Source organism: Odontesthes bonariensis, chromosome 15 (assembly GCF_027942865.1).
Source record: "Odontesthes bonariensis isolate fOdoBon6 chromosome 15, fOdoBon6.hap1, whole genome shotgun sequence".
Taxonomy (NCBI): domain Eukaryota; kingdom Metazoa; phylum Chordata; class Actinopteri; order Atheriniformes; family Atherinopsidae; genus Odontesthes; species Odontesthes bonariensis.
This window is the reverse complement of record NC_134520.1, coordinates 37,696,610-37,716,666: the sequence shown is the minus strand read 5'-3', so window position 1 is coordinate 37,716,666 and position 20,057 is coordinate 37,696,610. Positions and strand designations below refer to the sequence as shown.

The window sequence follows — 20,057 nt, the reverse complement described above, 5'->3', positions numbered from 1 at the left end:
CCTCTTAAAGCTCGGCTATTGGAGGAACAGCACTGTTTCCACAATCCTGCCTAAACATCTATATGTGTTTTATGATCCACTAAACTCTTCATTGTTCTTGCTTTTCTTTTTTTTTCTGTCCTATTGTGTTTTCTCTCTGTAATTATTCCCTCTTTTCACACTGGCCATGAAGGCGAACTATTCTAATTGTTTTAGTGATTTTACTGTCCTATGTTGTTGACATCATTCTGCCGAAGGGACTAAAGATGGAAATTAGCCATTGGCTATAAACTTGCATATTTGCATGTATATGTTCATTAATATGTATTGTCCCTGCTTTAAATAAATAAACTCAAACTCAAACAGTTTGATCCTCCAAACAGATCTCAGGACCTTCTTTGGAGTTTCTATTTCAGCTGTTCCGGTTTGTAAGACGGACCTCTTCCCGACGATGCTGAGTCCCAGCCCTCTGCCGCTCTTCTTCTGCAGCTCCACCTTCAGGACATCCAGGTTCTCTTCATCTCTGTACTGGGCCTCGTCCCTCAGAACCGTGAGGCGGACGTTTGGCGGGGTCTGACGCAGGGCAGCGATGGCCTCCTCATGGGACGCCCCCCGGAGGTTCACGCCGTTTACCTGAGCGCACGGAAAACACAGAAAGCAGCAGATGTATGAGCTGAGCTGGGCCTGCAGCAATACAATAATGAAATAGAATAAGTAATAGATATAAGTACATTCAGATATCTTAAGAAATATACATATACAGTATGTATTTAAAAAGGATAAATTAAATAAATAAATGTGTAATAACAATAGTAGTAATAATAATGATAATAAGGGTAAAATAGAATAAAGTAAGATTAATTAAAAGATTAAATAAATAAATAAATAAATAAATAATAATACTTTGAAGAGGGAAAGGGGGGGGGGGGGGGGTTCCGTTCTCACTTCTGTATTGGTGTCTTAATCCTCATTTAACGGAGTTTGTAAGCTTTTGTAATATTCTAGAAAGGGGGTCCAAATCCTCTCAAATTTTTGCAAGGAGCCTTTAAGGGTATATCTGGGCAGCAACACAGCCGAGTCACGTTCCATCTAACCGGACTGGGATCCTTGTCCCAGTTTGCCAGTTTCCTGCCTCTGAGCTCCTCTGTGGGAGGTCCTGGTCCCTGTAATCCAGCTGAGTTCTCTGCTCAGACGCCGTCTTTAAGCTGCTTTAATGCTGATTCTGAGGTTCTAAAATCAGGATTTTATTAGAGCAGAGCGACAGTCTGGAGACGCTTTCAGTGAGCTGACTCAGAGTCTCAATGGGCTGATTTTCAGTCCCAGTTTCTGACAGAAGAAACAGAAAAATGTGTGAATGAGAGCAGCTTTATGGGGAGTTCAGCTGGATTAATGAACACTTTAGTGTTTTTACTGAAAGATGCAGAAAGATGGAAGTTTGGAGCCTGAACAGAGCAGCTGAGTCCAGCTGAGGGTTTCCATGCAGGAGGGATCCAAACCAGCTGGATCCTCTGGGGCTGCTGGGACGGTTTCAGAAGCCGGATTTCTGTCACCAACATGGGGTTTGGCGCCATGTTTTCAGTTCTTAGTTTTGTGTTTTATCAGGTTTTAGTTTCTCATGTCTTGGTGTTTAGTCCTTAGTTTTCTAGCTCATGTTTAGTTTTAGTTTTGCTGTTGTTTTCTCTCACTCCCCATGTTCAGGTCATTAGTTTCACTCATTACATTACATTACATTACGGTGATTCTGCAGACGCTTTTAACCAAAGCGACTTACAATAAGTGCGTTCAACATCGGTAGGCAAAAGAACTTCAGGTCACAAGAAATCATAAGTGCATTTCCTTCCACTACCAAACAGCTAAGAGCTAAACTAGTGCTAGAGTAAGTGCGATAAGTCAGATACCTCAGCCTCTCACCAACTGCACACCAGTCACAGCGGGGTGGGGATGCAAACCCTGGTTCGGGTAGGGGGTAATGAAAATATAGAGGGTGCCAGTGGTGGAGGAAACAATAAGTGCGTAAGGAACTAGGACGGCGCAGGTGCTGTCCTAAGAGGGCGGATCAGGGTAGTTTTTCCTGAAGAGATGGTTTTCAGCCTACGGCGAAAGATGGGCAGCGACTCAGCTGTCCTGATATCAGTCGGAGATCGTTCCACCATCGGGGCGCCAGAACAGAGAAAAGCCGTGACCGTGTCGATCGTGCGCAGGGACCCCTGAGTGACGGGGCAGCCAGGCGCCTGGTGGCCGCAGAGCGAAGTGGTCGGGCGGGCGGGGGTGTAGGGCTGGACCTCAGCCTGGAGGTATGAAGGAGCTGTTCCTTCCACTGTAGGCCAGCACCAGAGTCTGAAACTGGACCACAGCCTGGAGGTATGAAGGAGCTGTTCCTTCCACTGCCCTGTAGGCCAGCACCAGAGTCTGAAACTGGACCTCAGCCTGGAGGTATGAAGGAGCTGCTCCTTCCACTGCCCTGTAGGCCAGCACCAGAGTCTGAAACTGGACCTCAGCCTGGAGGTATGAAGGAGCTGTTCCTTCCACTGCCCTGTAGGCCAGCACCAGAGTCTGAAACTGGACCTCAGCCTGGAGGTATGAAGGAGCTGCTCCTTCCACTGCCCTGTAGGCCAGCACCAGAGTCTGAAACTGGATGCTGCAGCTACAGGGAGCCAGTGTAGAGAGCGGAGAAGGGGAGTGGTGTGGGAGAACTTGGGGAGGTTGAACACCAGACGAGCAGCAGCTTTCTGAACCAGCTCCAGAGGTCTGATGGCAGAAGCCGGGGCGCCAGCAAGGAGCGAGTTGCAGTAGTCCAGGCGGGAGATGAGCAGAGCCTGGATGAGCACCTGAGCTGCCTTGTCGGTGAGGAAGGGGCGAATCCTCCGGATGTTGTAGAGGAGGAATCGGCAGGAACGGGTCACTGATGCCATGTTTGGCGAGAACGACAGTTGGTCGTCCAGGGTCACACCCAGATTCCTCGCGGTCCGGGTTGATGTCACCACAGAGTCATCCATGGTGATGGCCAGGTCTCTGAACGGGCAGCCCTTCCCCGGGAGAAACACCAGCTCAGTCTTGTCCAGGTTGAGCTTAAGGTGGTGCATCGACATCCACCCGAGATGTCTGCCTCACATCACCTGTAAGTTCTCCTCAGTCCCCACAGTATTTAGGTTCCCTGTTTTCTCACAGTCAGGGTGAGATCCTTGCACATTCAACCTTCACGCCACGCCAAGCCAACCCAAGCAAAGCCAAGCCAAGCCAAGCCACGCCAAGCCACGCCACGCCAAATCGAGTTAAGTCAAGTCTTTTGTTTTCTCATGATCATGTTTTGTTTTCATAGTTTCGTTCTTGTCATCCGGCCTTATGTTAACCTTGTTCTGTTTTTGATTAATAAATCAAGTCTTGTTTTTGACGCCATGCATTCGTGTCCTTACGCCTCGCTAACCCACGTACCGTAACAGAAGGATCTCACCAGAAATGGACGCGGCGGACATTGAGGCGTGCTGGGAGCTAACTATGAAACTCTGGGGGACTGCAGCTCGTGGGAAAAAATTTCAGGTGTCTAAGGAACTTAGACACTAAGGAACTTTTTTGTTATCAAGAAGCAAGTTCGCGAGACATGGGCTGTGAGAACATCACACATCTGGGATGAGGCGAGGAGTGTGCGGCGCTGAACACTTTCAGCATGGAGCCAGAAAAGGTAAGCGTGCTGTACACTTCCTCCCTCATCTCTCCAGCATCCCAGCCCAGAGAGGCCACAGAGCTAGCAGCCATAGAGTCCACAGAGCTAGCAGCCATAGAGTCCACAGAGCTAGCAGCCATAGAGTCCACAGAGCTAGCAGCCATAGAGTCCACAGAGCTAGCAGCCATAGAGTCCGCGGAGCTAGCAGCCATGGAGGCCACAGAGCTAGCAGCCATAGAGTCTGCGGAGCTAGCAGCCATGGAGGCCACAGAGCTAGCAGCCATAGAGTCCACAGAGCTAGCAGCCATAGAGTCCACAGAGCTAGCAGCCATAGAGTCTGCGGAGCTAGCAGCCATGGAGGCCACAGAGCTAGCAGCCATAGAGTCCACAGAGCTAGCAGCCATAGAGTCCACAGAGCTAGCAGCCATGGAGGCCACAGAGCTAGCAGTCATAGAGTCCACGGAGCTAGCAGCCATAGAGGCCACAGAGCTAGCAGCCATAGAGTCCGCGGAGCTAGCAGCCATAGAGTCCGCGGAGCTAGCAGCCATAGAGCCCATAGAACCCATTGAACCACAGCTTCTACAGCTTCTATGAGAAGCTAACATCTGTATCAGTAGTTCTAACAGATGTATCAGTAGCTCTAACATCTGTATCAGTAGTTCTAACATCTGTATCTGTATCTGTAGCTCTAACATCTGTATGGATCAGTACCTCCAGGATCTGGTCTCCGGCCCACAGCCGCCCGTCTCTGGCTGCAGCTCCTTCTTCATAAACCTCGTGGATTACGATGGCGTCCTGAGAAAAGATGGCAGAACCAATCAGACGTGTTTGTGCTGAATCCGGGTTAACAGTCATGTGATAACTGGATCTAAACAGATGTGTACCAGCTGTGTGTCTCTTCCTCCCACGATGCTGAGTCCCAGTCCAGATCGGCCTTTGCTGATCTCCAGCAGCGTCTCCTGACCGGGAACCACGGGGCAGCAGGACGGGTCTGAGGAGCAGGTGGGGTATTAAAGGCAGTCTGTGTGTGTGCGCACGTGTGTGTGTGCACGAGCCTTTACCTCGGTCGCGGCTGGTCGCAGGGGGAGAAGCTGCTGCCGGTTTCCTGTAGCTGCTGTTTGAGCTGCAGGACTGAACACAGAGCAGATCAAACTTATTGATCGGCTGCAGATCTGACGGCGATTCTAAAACACAGAGTCAGTACAAACTTGCATCCTAATAAATAAATTGCGTTTAAAGATATCCACAACCTTAATTTGTTAACATTTATTGATCGACTGATTCTGGCTTTCTATGAGAAGAAGAAACAATGTTTCCTGTGTGTTTCTGTGGTTTGTTTCTGAACTTTTACTTCTTTAAATCAAATAAATCAACCGTTTTAGCCACAGTTACCTGAACTGATTGTGATTTCACCTGAAGCTCCAGTGGGGCCCTTGGATCCTGCAGCTCATTCTCTGGACTCATTTCTTTCAGCCTCTGCAGGAGGAAGCAGAGCAGAGTGGGTCAAGGGGAGGCGTCACGCCCCGATTCAGTCAGCAGAAGCAGCTTTCTGGGACTAAACACCTAAACACTGAGAGCAGGAAGAAGGACGGCCCACTTTAAACAGCTAAGCTCCGCCTCCGGTTCTGAGGACCGGCGTTATCGGTTCTGAGCGCCTGAGGCCTGAACTGTCCACAGAGGAAACATGATGTCACACTGCAGGGCGCCATGTTGGCATGTTGCACACACGCTAAGCTGCCCTGACGGTGTGTGGTGCACACGCTAAGCTGCCCTGACGGTGTGTGGTGCACACGCTAAGCTGCCCTGACGGTGTGTGGTGCACACGCTAAGCTGTCCTGACGGTGTGTGGTGCACACGCTAAGCTGTCCTGACGGTGTGTGGTGCACACGCTAAGCTGCCCTGACGGTGTGTGGTGCACACGCTAAGCTGCCCTGATGGTTTGTGGTGCACACGCTAAGCTGCCCTGACGGTGTGTGGTGCACACGCTAAGCTGCCCTGACGGTGTGTGTTGCACACGCTAAGCTGTCCTGACGGTGTGTGTTGCACATGCTAAGCTGCCCTGACGGTGTGTGGTGCACACGCTAAGCTGTCCTGACGGTGTGTGGTGCACACGCTAAGCTGCCCTGACGGTGTGTGTTGCACACGCTAAGCTGTCCTGACGGTGTGTGGTGCACACGCTAAGCTGTCCTGACGGTGTGTGGTGCACACGCTAAGCTGTCCTGACGGTGTGTGGTGCACACGCTAAGCTGCCCTGACGGTGTGTGTTGCACATGCTAAGCTGTCCTGACGGTGTGTGGTGCACACGCTAAGCTGTCCTGACGGTGTGTGTTGCACATGCTAAGCTGTCCTGACGGTGTGTGGTGCACACGCTAAGCTGTCCTGACGGTGTGTGGTGCACACGCTAAGCTGCCCTGACGGTGTGTGTTGCACATGCTAAGCTGTCCTGACGGTGTGTGGTGCACATGCTAAGCTGTCCTGACGGTGTGTGTTGCACACGCTAAGCTGCCCTGACGGTTTGTGGTGCACACGCTAAGCTGCCCTGACGGTGTGTGGTGCACACGCTAAGCTGCCCTGACGGTGTGTGTTGCACACGCTAAGCTGTCCTGACGGTGTGTGGTGCACACGCTAAGCTGTCCTGACGGTGTGTGGTGCACACGCTAAGCTGTCCTGACGGTGTGTGTTGCACACGCTAAGCTGTCCTGACGGTGTGTGGTGCACACGCTAAGCTGTCCTGACGGTGTGTGGTGCACACGCTAAGCTGCCCTGACGGTGTGTGTTGCACACGCTAAGCTGTCCTGACGGTGTGTGTTGCACATGCTAAGCTGTCCTGACGGTGTGTGGTGCACACGCTAAGCTGCCCTGACGGTGTGTGGTGCACACGCTAAGCTGTCCTGACGGTGTGTGGTGCACACGCTAAGCTGCCCTGACGGTGTGTGTTGCACACGTTAAGCTGTCCTGACGGTGTGTGGTGCACACGCTAAGCTGTCCTGACGGTGTGTGGTGCACACGCTAAGCTGCCCTGACGGTGTGTGTTGCACACGCTAAGCTGTCCTGACGGTGTGTGGTGCACACGCTAAGCTGTCCTGACGGTGTGTGTTGCACATGCTAAGCTGTCCTGACGGTGTGTGGTGCACACGCTAAGCTGCCCTGACGGTGTGTGGTGCACATGCTAAGCTGTCCTGACGGTGTGTGGTGCACATGCTAAGCTGTCCTGACGGTGTGTGGTGCACACGCTAAGCTGCCCTGATGGTTTGTGGTGCACACGCTAAGCTGCCCTGACGGTGTGTGTTGCACACGCTAAGGCTGTTTCCTCAGCATGGAACCTTAGGAAGGCGTTTTGTGTTCCCGAACCTTTCTGAAACTCTCCGGCTCCGTCACGCTAACCCGGGCGCCGCCGCCACTTCTGTTCCTCTCGTTAAGTTCGGCTTCATCGCTCGGCGTCTCGTCCTGTTCAACAGACCAAAGATCAGCTGACAGACCATCACCGCTAAGTTTCACTTTGAGCCTAACACTGACCGGCGTGTCCGAGGAAGGGCGGAGCCTCAGACTGTCAGAGGGGCTGGGCCCGTCGAGGGGGCGGGGCCTCAGACTGTCAGAGGGGCGGGGCCCGTCAGTGGGGTGGAGCCTCAGACTGTCAGAGGGGCGGGGCACGTCAAGGGGGCGGGGCCCATCAGAGGGGGCGGAGTCACCGAGCACAGCTGGAGAGACACACTGACACACATAGAAATACCAGGATAACTACTTCAGGTCGTTTTTAATTATCTAAAGTCTAACAGTAATGATGGTGGTGGCCGTATTGATCGTATTGATGGTTATAGTTTCTGATGCAGTGCTGCCTGAGGGCTCTATCCACCTCTGATACCCTCACCTGTCACCAGGTAATCAATAACATGACTTTAAGCTGTGATGTTGTGTGTTTGTGTGTGTGTGGTTACCTCTGGGCTGCCGGGGCTTCGATTGGGTGGAGGAGGGGGGATCGGGAAGGGTGCAACAGCCATCTGGTTTATGGCGTCTTCATTTCTACAGAAACACAAAGAAAGAGTTTTAGTTTCAGCTGCAAGAGGGGGCGGTCCTCCCAGTGACGATGTCACCAGAGAGCAGGAAGTGACACGTGCACAGACGACATCACCACAGTCCGTGTGGACCCTGCAGAGTGACAGCTTGTTTCCAAGGCGACTGCACCGTCAGCATCCATCGACTCACCGCCGCGGTGACATTTATCCTCAGATAAATCACTCAGCCCCTCTCTGTGGAACCAGCTGCCAGTTTGGGAGGCAGAGCCTCTTTAATCAGTATCTGAGAGTATCTGAAAGTATGACCAGACAGCAGGTTCCTGAACCTGAAAGCAGGTTCAGAGTGAGACACAAGCAGCTGAAGCTAACTCCCATCATGCTTTGCAGTCCTACCTGAGCAGGATGAGCTTCACCTTGGAGGCGGCGCTCTTAATGATGGCCGAGGCGTTCTGGTGGCTCCGCCCATAAAGAACCTGGTTGTTGATCTAACAGAAACAGACGGAGGTGCAGTTAGAGAGAGACTGAGCAGGTTAGAGACTGAGCAGGTTAGAGACTAAGCAGGTTAGAGAGAGACTGAGCAGGTTAGACACTGAGCAGGTTACAGACTGAGCAGGTTAGAGAGAGACTGAGCAGGTTACAGACTGAGCAGGTTAGAGACTAAGCAGGTTAGAGAGAGACTGAGCAGGTTAAAGACTGAGCAGGTTACAGACTGAGCAGGTTAGAGAGAGACTGAGCAGGTTACAGACTGAGCAGGTTAGAGAGAGACTGAGCAGGTTAGAGAGAGACTGAGCAGGTTACAGACTGAGCAGGTTAGAGAGAGACTGAGCAGGTTAGAGACTGAGCAGGTTAGAGACTAAGCAGGTTAGAGAGATACTGAGCAGGTTAGAGAGAGACTGAGCAGGTTAGACACTGAGCAGGTTAGAGACTGAGGTTAGAGAGAGACTGAGCAGGTTAGAGAGAGATTGAGCAGGTTAGAGAGAAACTGAGCAGATTAGAGAAAGACCGAGCAGGTTAAAGACTGAGCAGGTTAGAGAGAGACTGAGCAGGTTACAGACTGAGCAGGTTAGAGAGAGACTGAGCAGGTTACAGACTGAGCAGATTAGAGAGAGACTGAACAGGTTAGAGAGAGACTGAGCAGGTTACAGAGACTGAGCAGGTTAGAGGCTGAGCAGGTTACAGACTGAGCAGGTTACAGACTGAGCAGGTTAGAGGGAGACTGAACAGGTTAGAGACTGAGCAGGTTAGAGTGAGACTGAGCAGGTTAGAGACAGACTGAGGAGGTTAGAGTGAGACTGATCAGGTTAGAGAGAGACTGAGCAGGTTAGAGGCTGAGCAGGTTAGAGGGAGACTGAGAAGGTTACAGACTGAGCAGGTTAGAGAGAGACTGAGCAGGTTACAGGCTGAGCAGGTTAGAGGGAGGCTGAGCAGGTTAGAGACTGAGCAGGTTAGAGACAGACTGAGCAGGTTAGAGTGAGACTGATCAGGTTAGAGAGAGACTGAGCAGGTTAGAGAGAGACTGAGCAGGTTAGAGACTGAGCAGGTTAGAGGGAGACTGAGCAGGTTTCAGACTGAGCAGGTTAGAGAGAGACTGAGCAGGTTACAGGCTGAGCAGGTTAGAGGGAGGCTGAGCAGGTTAGAGGGAGACTGAGCAGGTTATAGGGAGACTGAGCAGGTTACAGACTGAGCAGGTTAGAGGGAGAATGAGCAGGTTAGAGACTGAGCAGGTTAGAAGGAGACTGAGCAGGCTAGAGACTGAGCAGGTTAGAGAGAGACTGAGCAGGTTACAGACTGAGCAGGTTAGAGAGAGACTGAGAAGATTAGAGAGAGACTGAGCATGTTACAGACTGAGCAGGTTAGAGAGAGACTGAGCAGGTTACAGACTGAGCAGGTTAGAGGGAGACTGAGCAGGTTGGAGACTGAGCAGGTTAGAGAGAGACTGAGCAGGTTACAGACTGGGCAGGTTAGAGAGAGACTGAGCAGATTAGAGAGAGACTGAGCAGGTTAGAGGGAGACTGAGCAGGTTAGAGAGAGACTAAGCAGGTTACAGAGAGACTGAGCAGGTTAGAGACTGAGCAGGTTAGAGGGAGACTGAGCAGGTTAGAGAGAGACTGAGCATGTTACAGACTGAGCAGCTTAGAGACTGAGCAGGTTAGAGACTGAGCAGGTTAGAGAGAGACTGAGCAGGTTACAGACTGAGCGGGTTAGAGAGAGACTGAGCAGGTTACAGACTGAGCGGGTTAGAGAGAGACTGAGCAGATTAGAGAGAGACTGAGCAGGTTAGAGGGAGACTGAGCAGGTTAGAGAGAGACTAAGCAGGTTACAGAGAGACTGAGCAGGTTAGAGACTGAGCAGGTTAGAGGGAGACTGAGCAGGTTACAGACTGAGCAGCTTGGAGAGAGACTGAGCAGGTTAGAGGGAGACTGAGCAGGTTAGAGAGAGACTGAGCAGGTTAGAGACTGAGCAGGTTAGAGAGAGACTGGGCAGGTTACAGACTGAGCAGGTTAGAGAGAGACTGAGCAGATTAGAGAGAGACTGAGCAGGTTAGAGGGAGACTGAGCAGGTTAGAGAGAGACTGACCAGGTCAGAGACTGAGCAGGTTAGAGGGAGACTGGGCAGGTTAGAGAGAGACTAAGCAGGTTACAGAGAGACTGAGCAGGTCAGAGGGAGACTGAGCAGGTCAGAGACTGAGCAGGTTAGAGGGAGACTGGGCAGGTTAGAGAGAGACTAAGCAGGTTACAGAGAGACTGAGCAGGTCAGAGACTGAGCAGGTTACAGAGAGACTGAGCAGGTTAGAGACTGAGCAGGTTAGAGAGAGACTGAGCATGTTACAGACTGAGCAGGTTAGAGGGAGACTGAGCAGGATAAAGAGAGACTGAGCAGGTTAGAGACTAAGCAGGTTAGAGGGAGACTGAGCAGATTAGAGAGAGACTGAGCAGGTTACAGACTGAGCAGGTTAGAGAGAGACTGAGCAGGTTACAGACTGAGCAGGTTAGAGAGAGACTGAGCAGGTTACAGACTGAGCAGGTTAGAGGGAGACTGAGCAGGTCAGAGACTGAGAAGGTTAGAGAGAGACTGAGCAGGTTAGAGACTGAACAGGTTAGAGAGAGACTGAGCAGGTTAGAGAGAGACTGAGCAGGTCAGAGACTGAGCAGGTTAGAGACAGACTGAGCAGGTTAGAGGCTGAGCAGGTTAGAGACTGAGCAGGTTACAGAGAGACTGAGCAGGTTAGACACTGAGCAGGTTAAAGACTGAGCAGGTTAAAGAGAGACTGAGCAGGTTAGAGACTGAGCAGGTTAGAGAGAGACTGAGCAGGTTAGAGACTGAGCAGGTTAGAGAGAGACTGAGCAGGTTACAGACTGAGCAGGTTAGAGACTGAGCAGATTAGAGAGAGACTGAGCAGGTTAGAGGGAGACTGAGCAGGTCAGAGACTGAGCAGGTTAGAGGGAGACTGAGCAGGTTAGAGAGAGACTGAGCAGGTCAGAGACTGAGCAGGTTAGAGAGAAACTGAGCAGGTTAGAGACTGAGTAGGTTAGAAAGAGACTGAGCAGGTTACAGGCTGAGCAGGTTAGAGGGAGACTGAGCAGCTTAGAGACTGAGCTGGTTAGAGACTGAGCTGGTTAGAGACTGAGCAGGTTAGAGAGAGACTGGGGAGGTTAGAGAGAGACTGAGCAGGTTACAGAGAGACTGACCAGGTTAGAGAAAGACTGACCAGGTTAGAGAGAGACTGAGCAGGTTAGAGAGAGAGAGTAATTAAAGCTTCTCACCTCCAGCAGCTCGTCTCCGACCCGGATGCGTCCATCGCGGGCGGCCGGCCCCCCGGGATGGAGTCCCACCACGAAGATGCTGAGGCGGGATCGGTCCCTGTTCCCGGCCAGGCTGAGGCCCAGACCCTGGCGCTCCTTCTCCAGCTCCACGCACAGCAGCGCCCCCTGCAGGTCTCCATAGCGCTCACACCAACGCTCTGAGGACACAGTCACAGGAGCTCTGTTAAACCTGCACCGCCTCCTTTCCCAGGATGCATCTGTGGATCTGAGGTAACTCCTAATGACTCTGGACACATAAAGGTGGAATCAACAGAGTAACAGAGGTGAGACTGTGGAGGAGTTAAGATGTGAGAGAGGAGGTCATTACAGGAAGAGGAGCTGAGAGTAAAGCTGCGGTTCAATGAGATGGAAACATGTCCTGAGGAGCTCTGATGAACCAGAGCTGCTTCTGACGCATGGAAAACAAGTTGAAACTTTGGAGAGAACGAAACTGAAGCACGAGTCGTCTGTTTGGCGCCAGCTGTTGCAGCTCCGCCTCCTCTGACCTTTCTGTCTGACGGGCCCGAACACGGCGCCATGTGGCTGATGTGAGGACGAAGAAGAAGAAGAAGTGATAATGAGCAGCTCGTTGCTGCAGCTGTGACCACAGGGCGGCCATGTTGGATTCTGAGGTCGGGGCCCGGGAGGATTCTCTGAAATACGACTTTAGGGAACGTTGCTGCTGATTGTTCCAGCTGGGACGTGTGATCACGCCAGAACTGGGCCAGAACTGGGCCAGAACTGGGCCAGAACCGGGCCAGAACTGGGCCAGAACCGGGCCAGAACTGGACCAGAACTGGGCCAGAACCGGGCCAGAACTGGACCAGAACTGTGCCAGAACCGGGCCAGAACCGGGCCAGAACCGGACCAGAACCAAACCAGAACCGGGCCAGAACTGGACCAGAACCGGGCCAGAACCGGACCAGAACCGGACCAGAATCGGGTCAGAACCGGGCCAGAACCGGGCCAGAACTGGGCCAGAACCGGGCCAGAACACACGCAGAGCTCCATCTGAACCAGACAGACGCATGCAGATGTGTCCTGCTGCAGGTTGATGCAGGGAGGACTGAGGCTCTGAATCTTTGTTCCTCTGAGAGGAGACGCAGCAGCAGCCAAACAGAGACAGCTGCTGCCCCCCCCCCTCACCCAGCATCAGTCCTGTGCTGCAGAACCTGGAACAGAACCGGGTTACCGGCTCTGCTGCAGCATCCCTGTGAGCACCGAGGTGATGATCAAACAGAGCAGTCATGTTTCTGCTTCATGCCTTCTGAGCCCAGGCTGCATCCAGCTCAATATAACTTTATTTATAATAACAAAGGATGCTGTGCAACACGGACTCTTCAGAGGGAACGATGCTTCATCTGACAGGAACAAGCAGTCCGGCCTGAATGATCTCACATACATTTAACTGCTGGATGAGTTTGTTTCTCCATTTCCTGCACGGATCAGCAGCACAGCTGACGGTGGGAGGATCTCCACTCAGGAACATTCTGTTCTGACACAGAATCAGGCTCCTCCAGAGGCGGATCCAGCTGTTCTCACTGTGACTCGGGTCCAGCAAACAGAACCATGAGGCTGGGCTCAACAGACTGAAGTGAAGTGATAGAACCACCTTCGCACATGTGGGAGCAAAGTTCTGAGACTCTGAGGAACATTTGCTGAACTTATGGATGATTCTCTGATGGAGTTTGGCCCAAAGCGGTGAGCCCCGACCCATCCTTGTTGGAGAGTGGTGGGTAGCTCCGCCCCTTGGTGGTTGGTTTAAGACAATCCAGACTCTTTTCATTTGTCGTTCCACAATGGTGGAATGACCTACTGAACGCTACCAGAACAGGGGCGTCCCTGTCTATCTTCAAGAAACTCTTGAAGACCCAGCTCTTCAGAGAGCATCTCCTATCATAGCACTTACCTTCTACTTCCCTACTCCCTCTACTGCACTTTATCTTTCTGTACTTCCCTCTATGTCTGCACTCTATCTCTACACTGTCACCCCTGTCACCTCTGACACAGTCCTACTAGTGGTTTGCTTCTATGTAGCTTATTGTTAGCTTTGATGTTAGCTGTAATGTTATATCCTAATTTGTAAGTCGCTTTGGATAAAAGCGTCTGCTAAATGCAGAAACATAAACATAAACATAGCTCCGCTCTTGGTGGTCGGTAGCTCCGCCCCTTGGTGGTCGGTAGCTCCGCCCCTTGGTGGTTGGTAGCTCCGCCCCTTGGTGGTCGGTAGCTCCGCCCCTTGGTGGCTCTGTGAGCTCTTCCAGCCTCCATGTTAGACGCCCGATGTGATCGTCCATGATTAATATCACCATCATGCAGACCATGAACACGGTGGCCTCCCCGCTCTCCATGTTAGCTTCTTGGTGGTGTTTCTTCTTCTCTCCTTACTTTTACCGGGTTTTGTTTTGTTCTGTTTTGTTGTTGAATGTGGCGCTAAAGTAACACGTCGCTGTCGCAGACGGCTGGGCCGCATCAGACCCCATCAGGTCCGACTCATGTGGGAATGCAAACTGAAACAGTTCTTAGAACTTCTCTGTCCGAATGCGGCTCATGTCAGATGTCACGCAGCAGCACAGGAGACGATAAAAGGTGAGGAACCAGGACCTGCAGGTCAGCGCCTCAACAGGATCCTTCAGAACCAGCACATGCTGAAATGTGTTGGTTCTGAGCTGATCTGCTGCTCTGAACACTCATGTACACCACAGCGCCCCCTGCTGCTCAGTCTGTTCACTGTTCTGCTCACAGCCCTGCAGAGCAGCAGAAGGTGACCTCACACACTCAGCCGACACATCACAGCGGCCGACACTTTAACCAGCAGAACACACACACAGACACACACGCACGCGCACACACACACACACACGCACACACGCACACACACACACACACACACACACACACACACACACACACACGCACACACACACACACACACACACACACACACACACACACACACACACACACACACGCACGCGCACACACACACACACACACGCACACACGCACACACACACACACACACACACACACACACACAGACAGACGCACTAACCCGGCGGCAGCATGGCCCATCCTCCGCTCTTCACACTCGGCTGTAAATCCACATGTGGAGCTGGGAGAGTCGTCTCAGCTCCGGGCTGAAAGCAGCGCTCTGATTCCCCCAGGAGGAGCTGAGTGAGTCAGCCGGCTGCTGCTGAGATACTGAGGCAGCGAGCGGCTGCTGAGATACTGAGGCAGCGAGCTGCTGCTGAGATACTGAGGCAGCGAGCTGCTGCTGAGATACTGAGGCAGCGAGCGGCTGCTGAGATACTGAGGCAGCGAGCGGCTGCTGAGATACTGAGGCTCTGCTCCCTCCCTCCCTGCTCCAGCCCTCTGAATCCATCACAATCTGTCCTGCTCACTGACCCTCCTCCCCCTCAGCTCCCCATGAGCTGCGGCTGTAATAAACTGGAACTAACTGGAACTAACTGTAATAAACTGTAATAAACTGTAATAAACTGTAACTAACTGTAATAAACTGTAATAAACTGTAACTAACTGGAACAAACTGTAATAAACTGGAACTAACTGTAATAAACTGGAACAAACTGTAATAAACTGTAACTAACTGTAATAAACTGTAATAAACTGGAACAAACTGTAATAAACTGGAACAAACTGTAATAAACTGTAACTAACTGTAATAAACTGTAACTAACTGTAATAAACTGTAATAAACTGGAACAAACTGTAATAAACTGTAATAAACTGTAACTAACTGGAACAAACTGTAACTAACTGTAATAAACTGTAATAAACTGTAACTAACTGTAATAAACTGTAATAAACTGGAACAAACTGTAATAAACTGTAATAAACTGTAATAAACTGTAACTAACTGTAATAAACTGTAATAAACTGTAATAAACTGGAACAAACTGTAATAAAGGCCAGTTAAACCGGGAGCTGCTCTGCAGCCACCTGCTGTGACTCCCTGATTCTGCTCAGAACTTTTTCCTGAACAGGCAGAATCTCTCCGAGTTACAGATGAACTCTGAGAACAGCGTCATGTCCCTTTAAACTCCGAACGTGCCTCCAGTCATTCATCATCTGGGGCTCGCTTTCAGAGCTGCAGCATGAAAACATACAGAGAACAGGAGCCATCAGAGGGTGGAGGAGGAGGGAAACAGATGGAGAATCATCATTTCATTCAGGGAGCCAGCTGTTCTGCTATCACAGCTTATTGATCCAACACTCACAGCCCGATCAGAACCACGGGACTCATTTCGGATACATATGAATCGGAAAAATCGGATTTCTTTAGGCGTCTTCAGATCAGGTCTTCTATTAATGATGAGATAAAACCAACAGAGGAATACGAGCCCAACTTAACTAACATATTCATTGACATGTACAAAAAAAAGGACAATAAGGAACTTGTTTCAACACTGTCCTTTTTACCGTATTCGATCCAATAAGAAACGCTCAACAGATGAGGTAACAAGGCTATTCAGCCATACTGGCAAGAGATCACACGGGTAATCCAAAATATTTTTGGTGATGAAATTCACTGCTCTTTTTCCACAATCCATCTAAGCAGTATTGCACCCCATCTACTGGTGCCAGACAAATATCTTTAAAAACTATTATTAGCAGCCAGCAAGAAAGCTGTGACCCGGAAATGGCTGCTAGCTTCACCTCCCAACAGAGACAGACCGGACAGATGTTGGGACAAATATTCAGAATATGGAAAGGATAACCTTTCCGCTAAGTCTACGGATCGATAAGTATTCGCAATACTGGGAAATATGGATTGTGTTTGTGGCCTTAAGAGCTGCTCACTGAGCCATTACTGTATGAACCGAGTTGTATCATCAGCATAATGTCTGAATGAATGTGTAGGTGACCGACTGTTTGTTCTATGTTTCTCTGTATATTGTTTCTTTCTATAAAAATAAAGTACAAAAAAAAAAAAAAACAGAACCACAGGACTCATATTTCGTGGTGATTCATTGTGACGGAACAACCAACAAACCCAGATCTGGACCACAGACAGGAGGACCAACATCCAGAACTCTGACGGTGAACAGCAGCACAGGTTTAACCCGCCGGGTTAAATCAAGACTTCAAGGCAGGCGAAAAAATTAAGAGTCTGACTGACCCAAACAATTTTTGTTTTCTCAATCTGGCTCCCCTGTGCTGGCCTTGGCTGCCAGCTGCAGCTTCTTCTCCTGGATGTTATGTAAATCGTCTCCACGGGCAGCAACAGCCCCGTTAATGTGAACTTTTACACATCTGGTGCAATGCAAGCAGCACAATGACCATTTTAGTTGGAAAATAATGTGACATTAATTCAGATGGAGAAGAATGCTGACGGAACATTGCTGCTTTTCTCTGGTAGGATTCCAGATGTGTTGAACAGCTGTTTAACTGAGCAGCCGGTTATCATCTGTCTGGGCCAACATGAGATGGATGTCAGACTGAAATGTGTTTAGTGCTTAGTCAACAGTTCCCAGCTCTGCAGCAGAAATCCTTTCCCTCACACCAGCTGAACGATCCCTGATGATGGATCAGTCTTTGCTGACCTTATGAGAGGCTGCGAGGACAAAATGTAAAATATAAGACAGAGTAAATGCAGCAGAAGCTGTTCAGAGGAAAGCTGCAGTCAGACCACTGCAGATAAACCAGTGAGGAAGAGGAGAAACCACAGAGAGAGGAGAGGGGGGGCAGCAGAGGAAGAGGAGTTTACAACCTCTGGCACAAGAAAACATCTTATTCTGCTTTCTTTTTTAGGGCTGGGCGAGTTAACTTGTTATTATCGCGTTAACTCGTCAATTATTTAACGCCGATAATTACAAGCATTTCCAGTACGATCCATCCAGACAGACAACGTAAAAACAAAACAAGGGAGACGGGTGACCGTGGCCATGCAGCTCAGTGATGGGCGAAAATACCACATTAGGTGAGAGGAGGAAAATCATATTTCACACTTTACCCTGACCAGGATACAGTTTGAGATTGCAAAAAACCTCAGCACAAAAAAAGCAAAACATACACAATTCAACCATTGGGACCGGTGAGGAGGTGTGGGAGTCCATGAAGCACTGTCTCAGAGGCCATTGTCCTCGATAATGCGATGGAAAGTTTATCAGCCTAAACCGTTTCCACAGGAGTCCTCAGGAAGGGGAGGCAGAGCGTCTTATTTACATAGCATCCAGGAGAAGCTGCAGCTGGCAGCCAAGGCCAGCACAGGGGAGCCAGATTGAGATAACAAAAACTGTTTGGGTCAGACAGACTCTTTATTATTTCCGCCTGCCTTGAAGTCTTTGCTGGTGCGTCTCAATGGCGAATCCAAACAGCCAAATTGTGGGATGTAAAGCCAAATTCCAGGACCTTTCCGCCCGGTCCGAGCGATCAGCTTTCTCCCAGATTTATTCCATTTCTCTTCTGAGTCCAGCAACCTCAGCCGGCCTGCTGAACCTGTGTAAGGGTCGCATTCAGCTTCCCATTCTGCTCACGGAGCATCTCAGTCTGAGTGTTGATTGCTCTGCCGACCCCCTCAAACGCTGCCCACGTTTTATTAATTTCTTGACATGCCAGGTATCCTCCGACTCCAAACAGCTGGAAACCAGTAATCATAAATCCAAATGTGTATAAATCTTCAACATCCTCGACTTTTTGGGGGGCTTTTGTGCCTTTAATGGAAAGGAGCCGGAGCTAGCTGCAGCGAGGACTATAGCCTCTGTAAACGGGGCGCCTGCTGTACCCACTACGCCACGGACCTGTTTTATTATTTATTTTATTATTGTAAAAGTCTGTTGCTCACAGGCTTTTATTTTGTAAAAGTCTGTTGCTCACAGGCTTTTATTTTGTAAAAGTCTGTTGCTGTCTGCTGTGGAACCGGAAAAGAAAGTAATCGGCGGATCCACCAAACATGGAGAAGGGTACGGAACTTTTACTCGGCCATTTTCATTGTAAACGGACCTGCCATCTCCCCCGGTCCTATACCTGCCATCTCCTCTGGTCCTTTACCTGTCATCTCCTCTGGTCCTTCACCTGCCATCTCCTCTGGTCCTTTACCTGCCATCTCCTCTGGTCCTTTACCTGCCATCTCCCCTGGCCCTTTACCTGCCATCTCCTCTGGTCCTTTAACTGCCATCTCCTCTGGTCCTTCACCTGCCATCTCCTCCTTTACCTGCCATCTCCTCTGGTCCTTCACCTGCCATCTCCTCCTTTACCTGTCATCTCCCCTGGTCCTTTACCTGCCATCTCCTCCTTTACCTGCCATCTCCTCTGGTCCTTTACCTGCCATCTTCCCTGGTCCTTTACCTGCCATCTCCCCTGGTCCTTTACCTGCCATCTCCTCCTTTACCTGCCATCTTCCCTGGTCCTTTACCTGCCATCTCCCCTGTTCCTCTACCTGCCATCTCCCCCGGTCCTATACCTGCCATCTCCTCTGGTCCTTTACCTGCCATCTCTCCCGGTCCTTTCCCTGCCATCTCCCCTGGTCCTTTACCTGCCATCTCCTCTGGTCCTTTACCCGCCATCTCCACTGGTCCTTTACCTGCCATCTCCCCTGGTCCTTTCCCTGCAATCTCCTTTGGTCCTTTACCTGCCATCTCCTCTGGTCCTTTACCTGCCATCTCCTCTGGTCCTTTATCTGCCATCTCCTCTGGTCCTTTACCTGCCATCTTCTCTGGTCCTTCACCTGCCATCTCCTCTGGTCCTTTATCTGCCATCTCCCCCGGTCCTTTACCTGCCGTCTCCTCCTTTACCTGTCATCTCCCCTGGTCCTTTACCTGCCATCTCCTCCTTTACCTGCCATCTCCTCTGGTCCTTTACCTGCCATCTTCCCTGGTCCTTTACCTGCCATCTCCTCCTTTACCTGCCATCTTCCCTGGTCCTTTACCTGCCATCTCCCCTGTTCCTCTACCTGCCATCTCCCCCGGTCCTATACCTGCCATCTCCTCTGGTCCTTTACCTGCCATCTCTCCCGGTCCTTTCCCTGCCATCTCTCCCTGGTCCTTTACCTGCCATCTCCTCTGGTCCTTTACCTGCCATCTCCCCCGGTCCTTTACCTGCCATCTCCTCTGGTCCTTTACCTGCCATCTCCCCCGGTCCTTTACCCGCCATCTCCACTGGTCCTTTACCTGCCATCTCCCCCGGTCCTTTACCTGCCATCTCCCCCGGTCCTTTCCCTGCAATCTCCTTTGGTCCTTTACCTGCCATCTTCTCTGGTCCTTCACCTGCCATCTCCCCCGGTCCTTTACCTGCCATCTCCCCTGGTCCTTTACCTGCCATCTCCTCCTTTACCTGCCATCTCCTCTGGTCCTTTACCTGCCATCTTCCCTGGTCCTTTACCTGCCATCTCCCCATGTTCTTTACCTGCCATCTCCCCTGGTCCTTTACCTGCCATCTCCTCCTTTACCTGCCATCTCCTCTGGTCCTTTACCTGCCATCTTCCTTGGTCCTTTACCTGCCATCTCCCCTGGTCCTTTACCTGCCATCTCCCCTGGTCCTTTACCTGCCATCTCCTCCTTTACCTGCCATCTCCTCTGGTCCTTTACCTGCCATCTTCCTTGTTCCTCTACCTGCCATCTCCCCATGTCCTTTACCTGC

General features: G+C 50.8%; 1 protein-coding gene across 4 annotated transcripts in view; it reads right to left on the bottom strand.

Moving 5' to 3' along the window:
* Positions 1-20,057, bottom strand: part of patj (PATJ crumbs cell polarity complex component) — a 251,504-nt gene that overhangs the window by 9,307 nt on the left and 222,140 nt on the right. For all 4 annotated transcript variants that reach the window (XM_075486127.1, XM_075486126.1, XM_075486129.1 and 1 more), the window contains 10 exons: positions 11,418-11,614; positions 8,047-8,138; positions 7,576-7,660; positions 7,157-7,351; positions 6,992-7,087; positions 5,033-5,116; positions 4,702-4,771; positions 4,525-4,631; positions 4,352-4,435; positions 419-612 (listed from right to left, as the gene is read on the bottom strand). In XM_075486127.1, the coding sequence (XP_075342242.1) occupies positions 419-612; positions 4,352-4,435; positions 4,525-4,631; positions 4,702-4,771; positions 5,033-5,116; positions 6,992-7,087; positions 7,157-7,351; positions 7,576-7,660; positions 8,047-8,138; positions 11,418-11,614 (1,204 nt within the window). The remainder of the gene's footprint in view (positions 1-418; positions 613-4,351; positions 4,436-4,524; positions 4,632-4,701; positions 4,772-5,032; positions 5,117-6,991; positions 7,088-7,156; positions 7,352-7,575; positions 7,661-8,046; positions 8,139-11,417; positions 11,615-20,057) is intronic.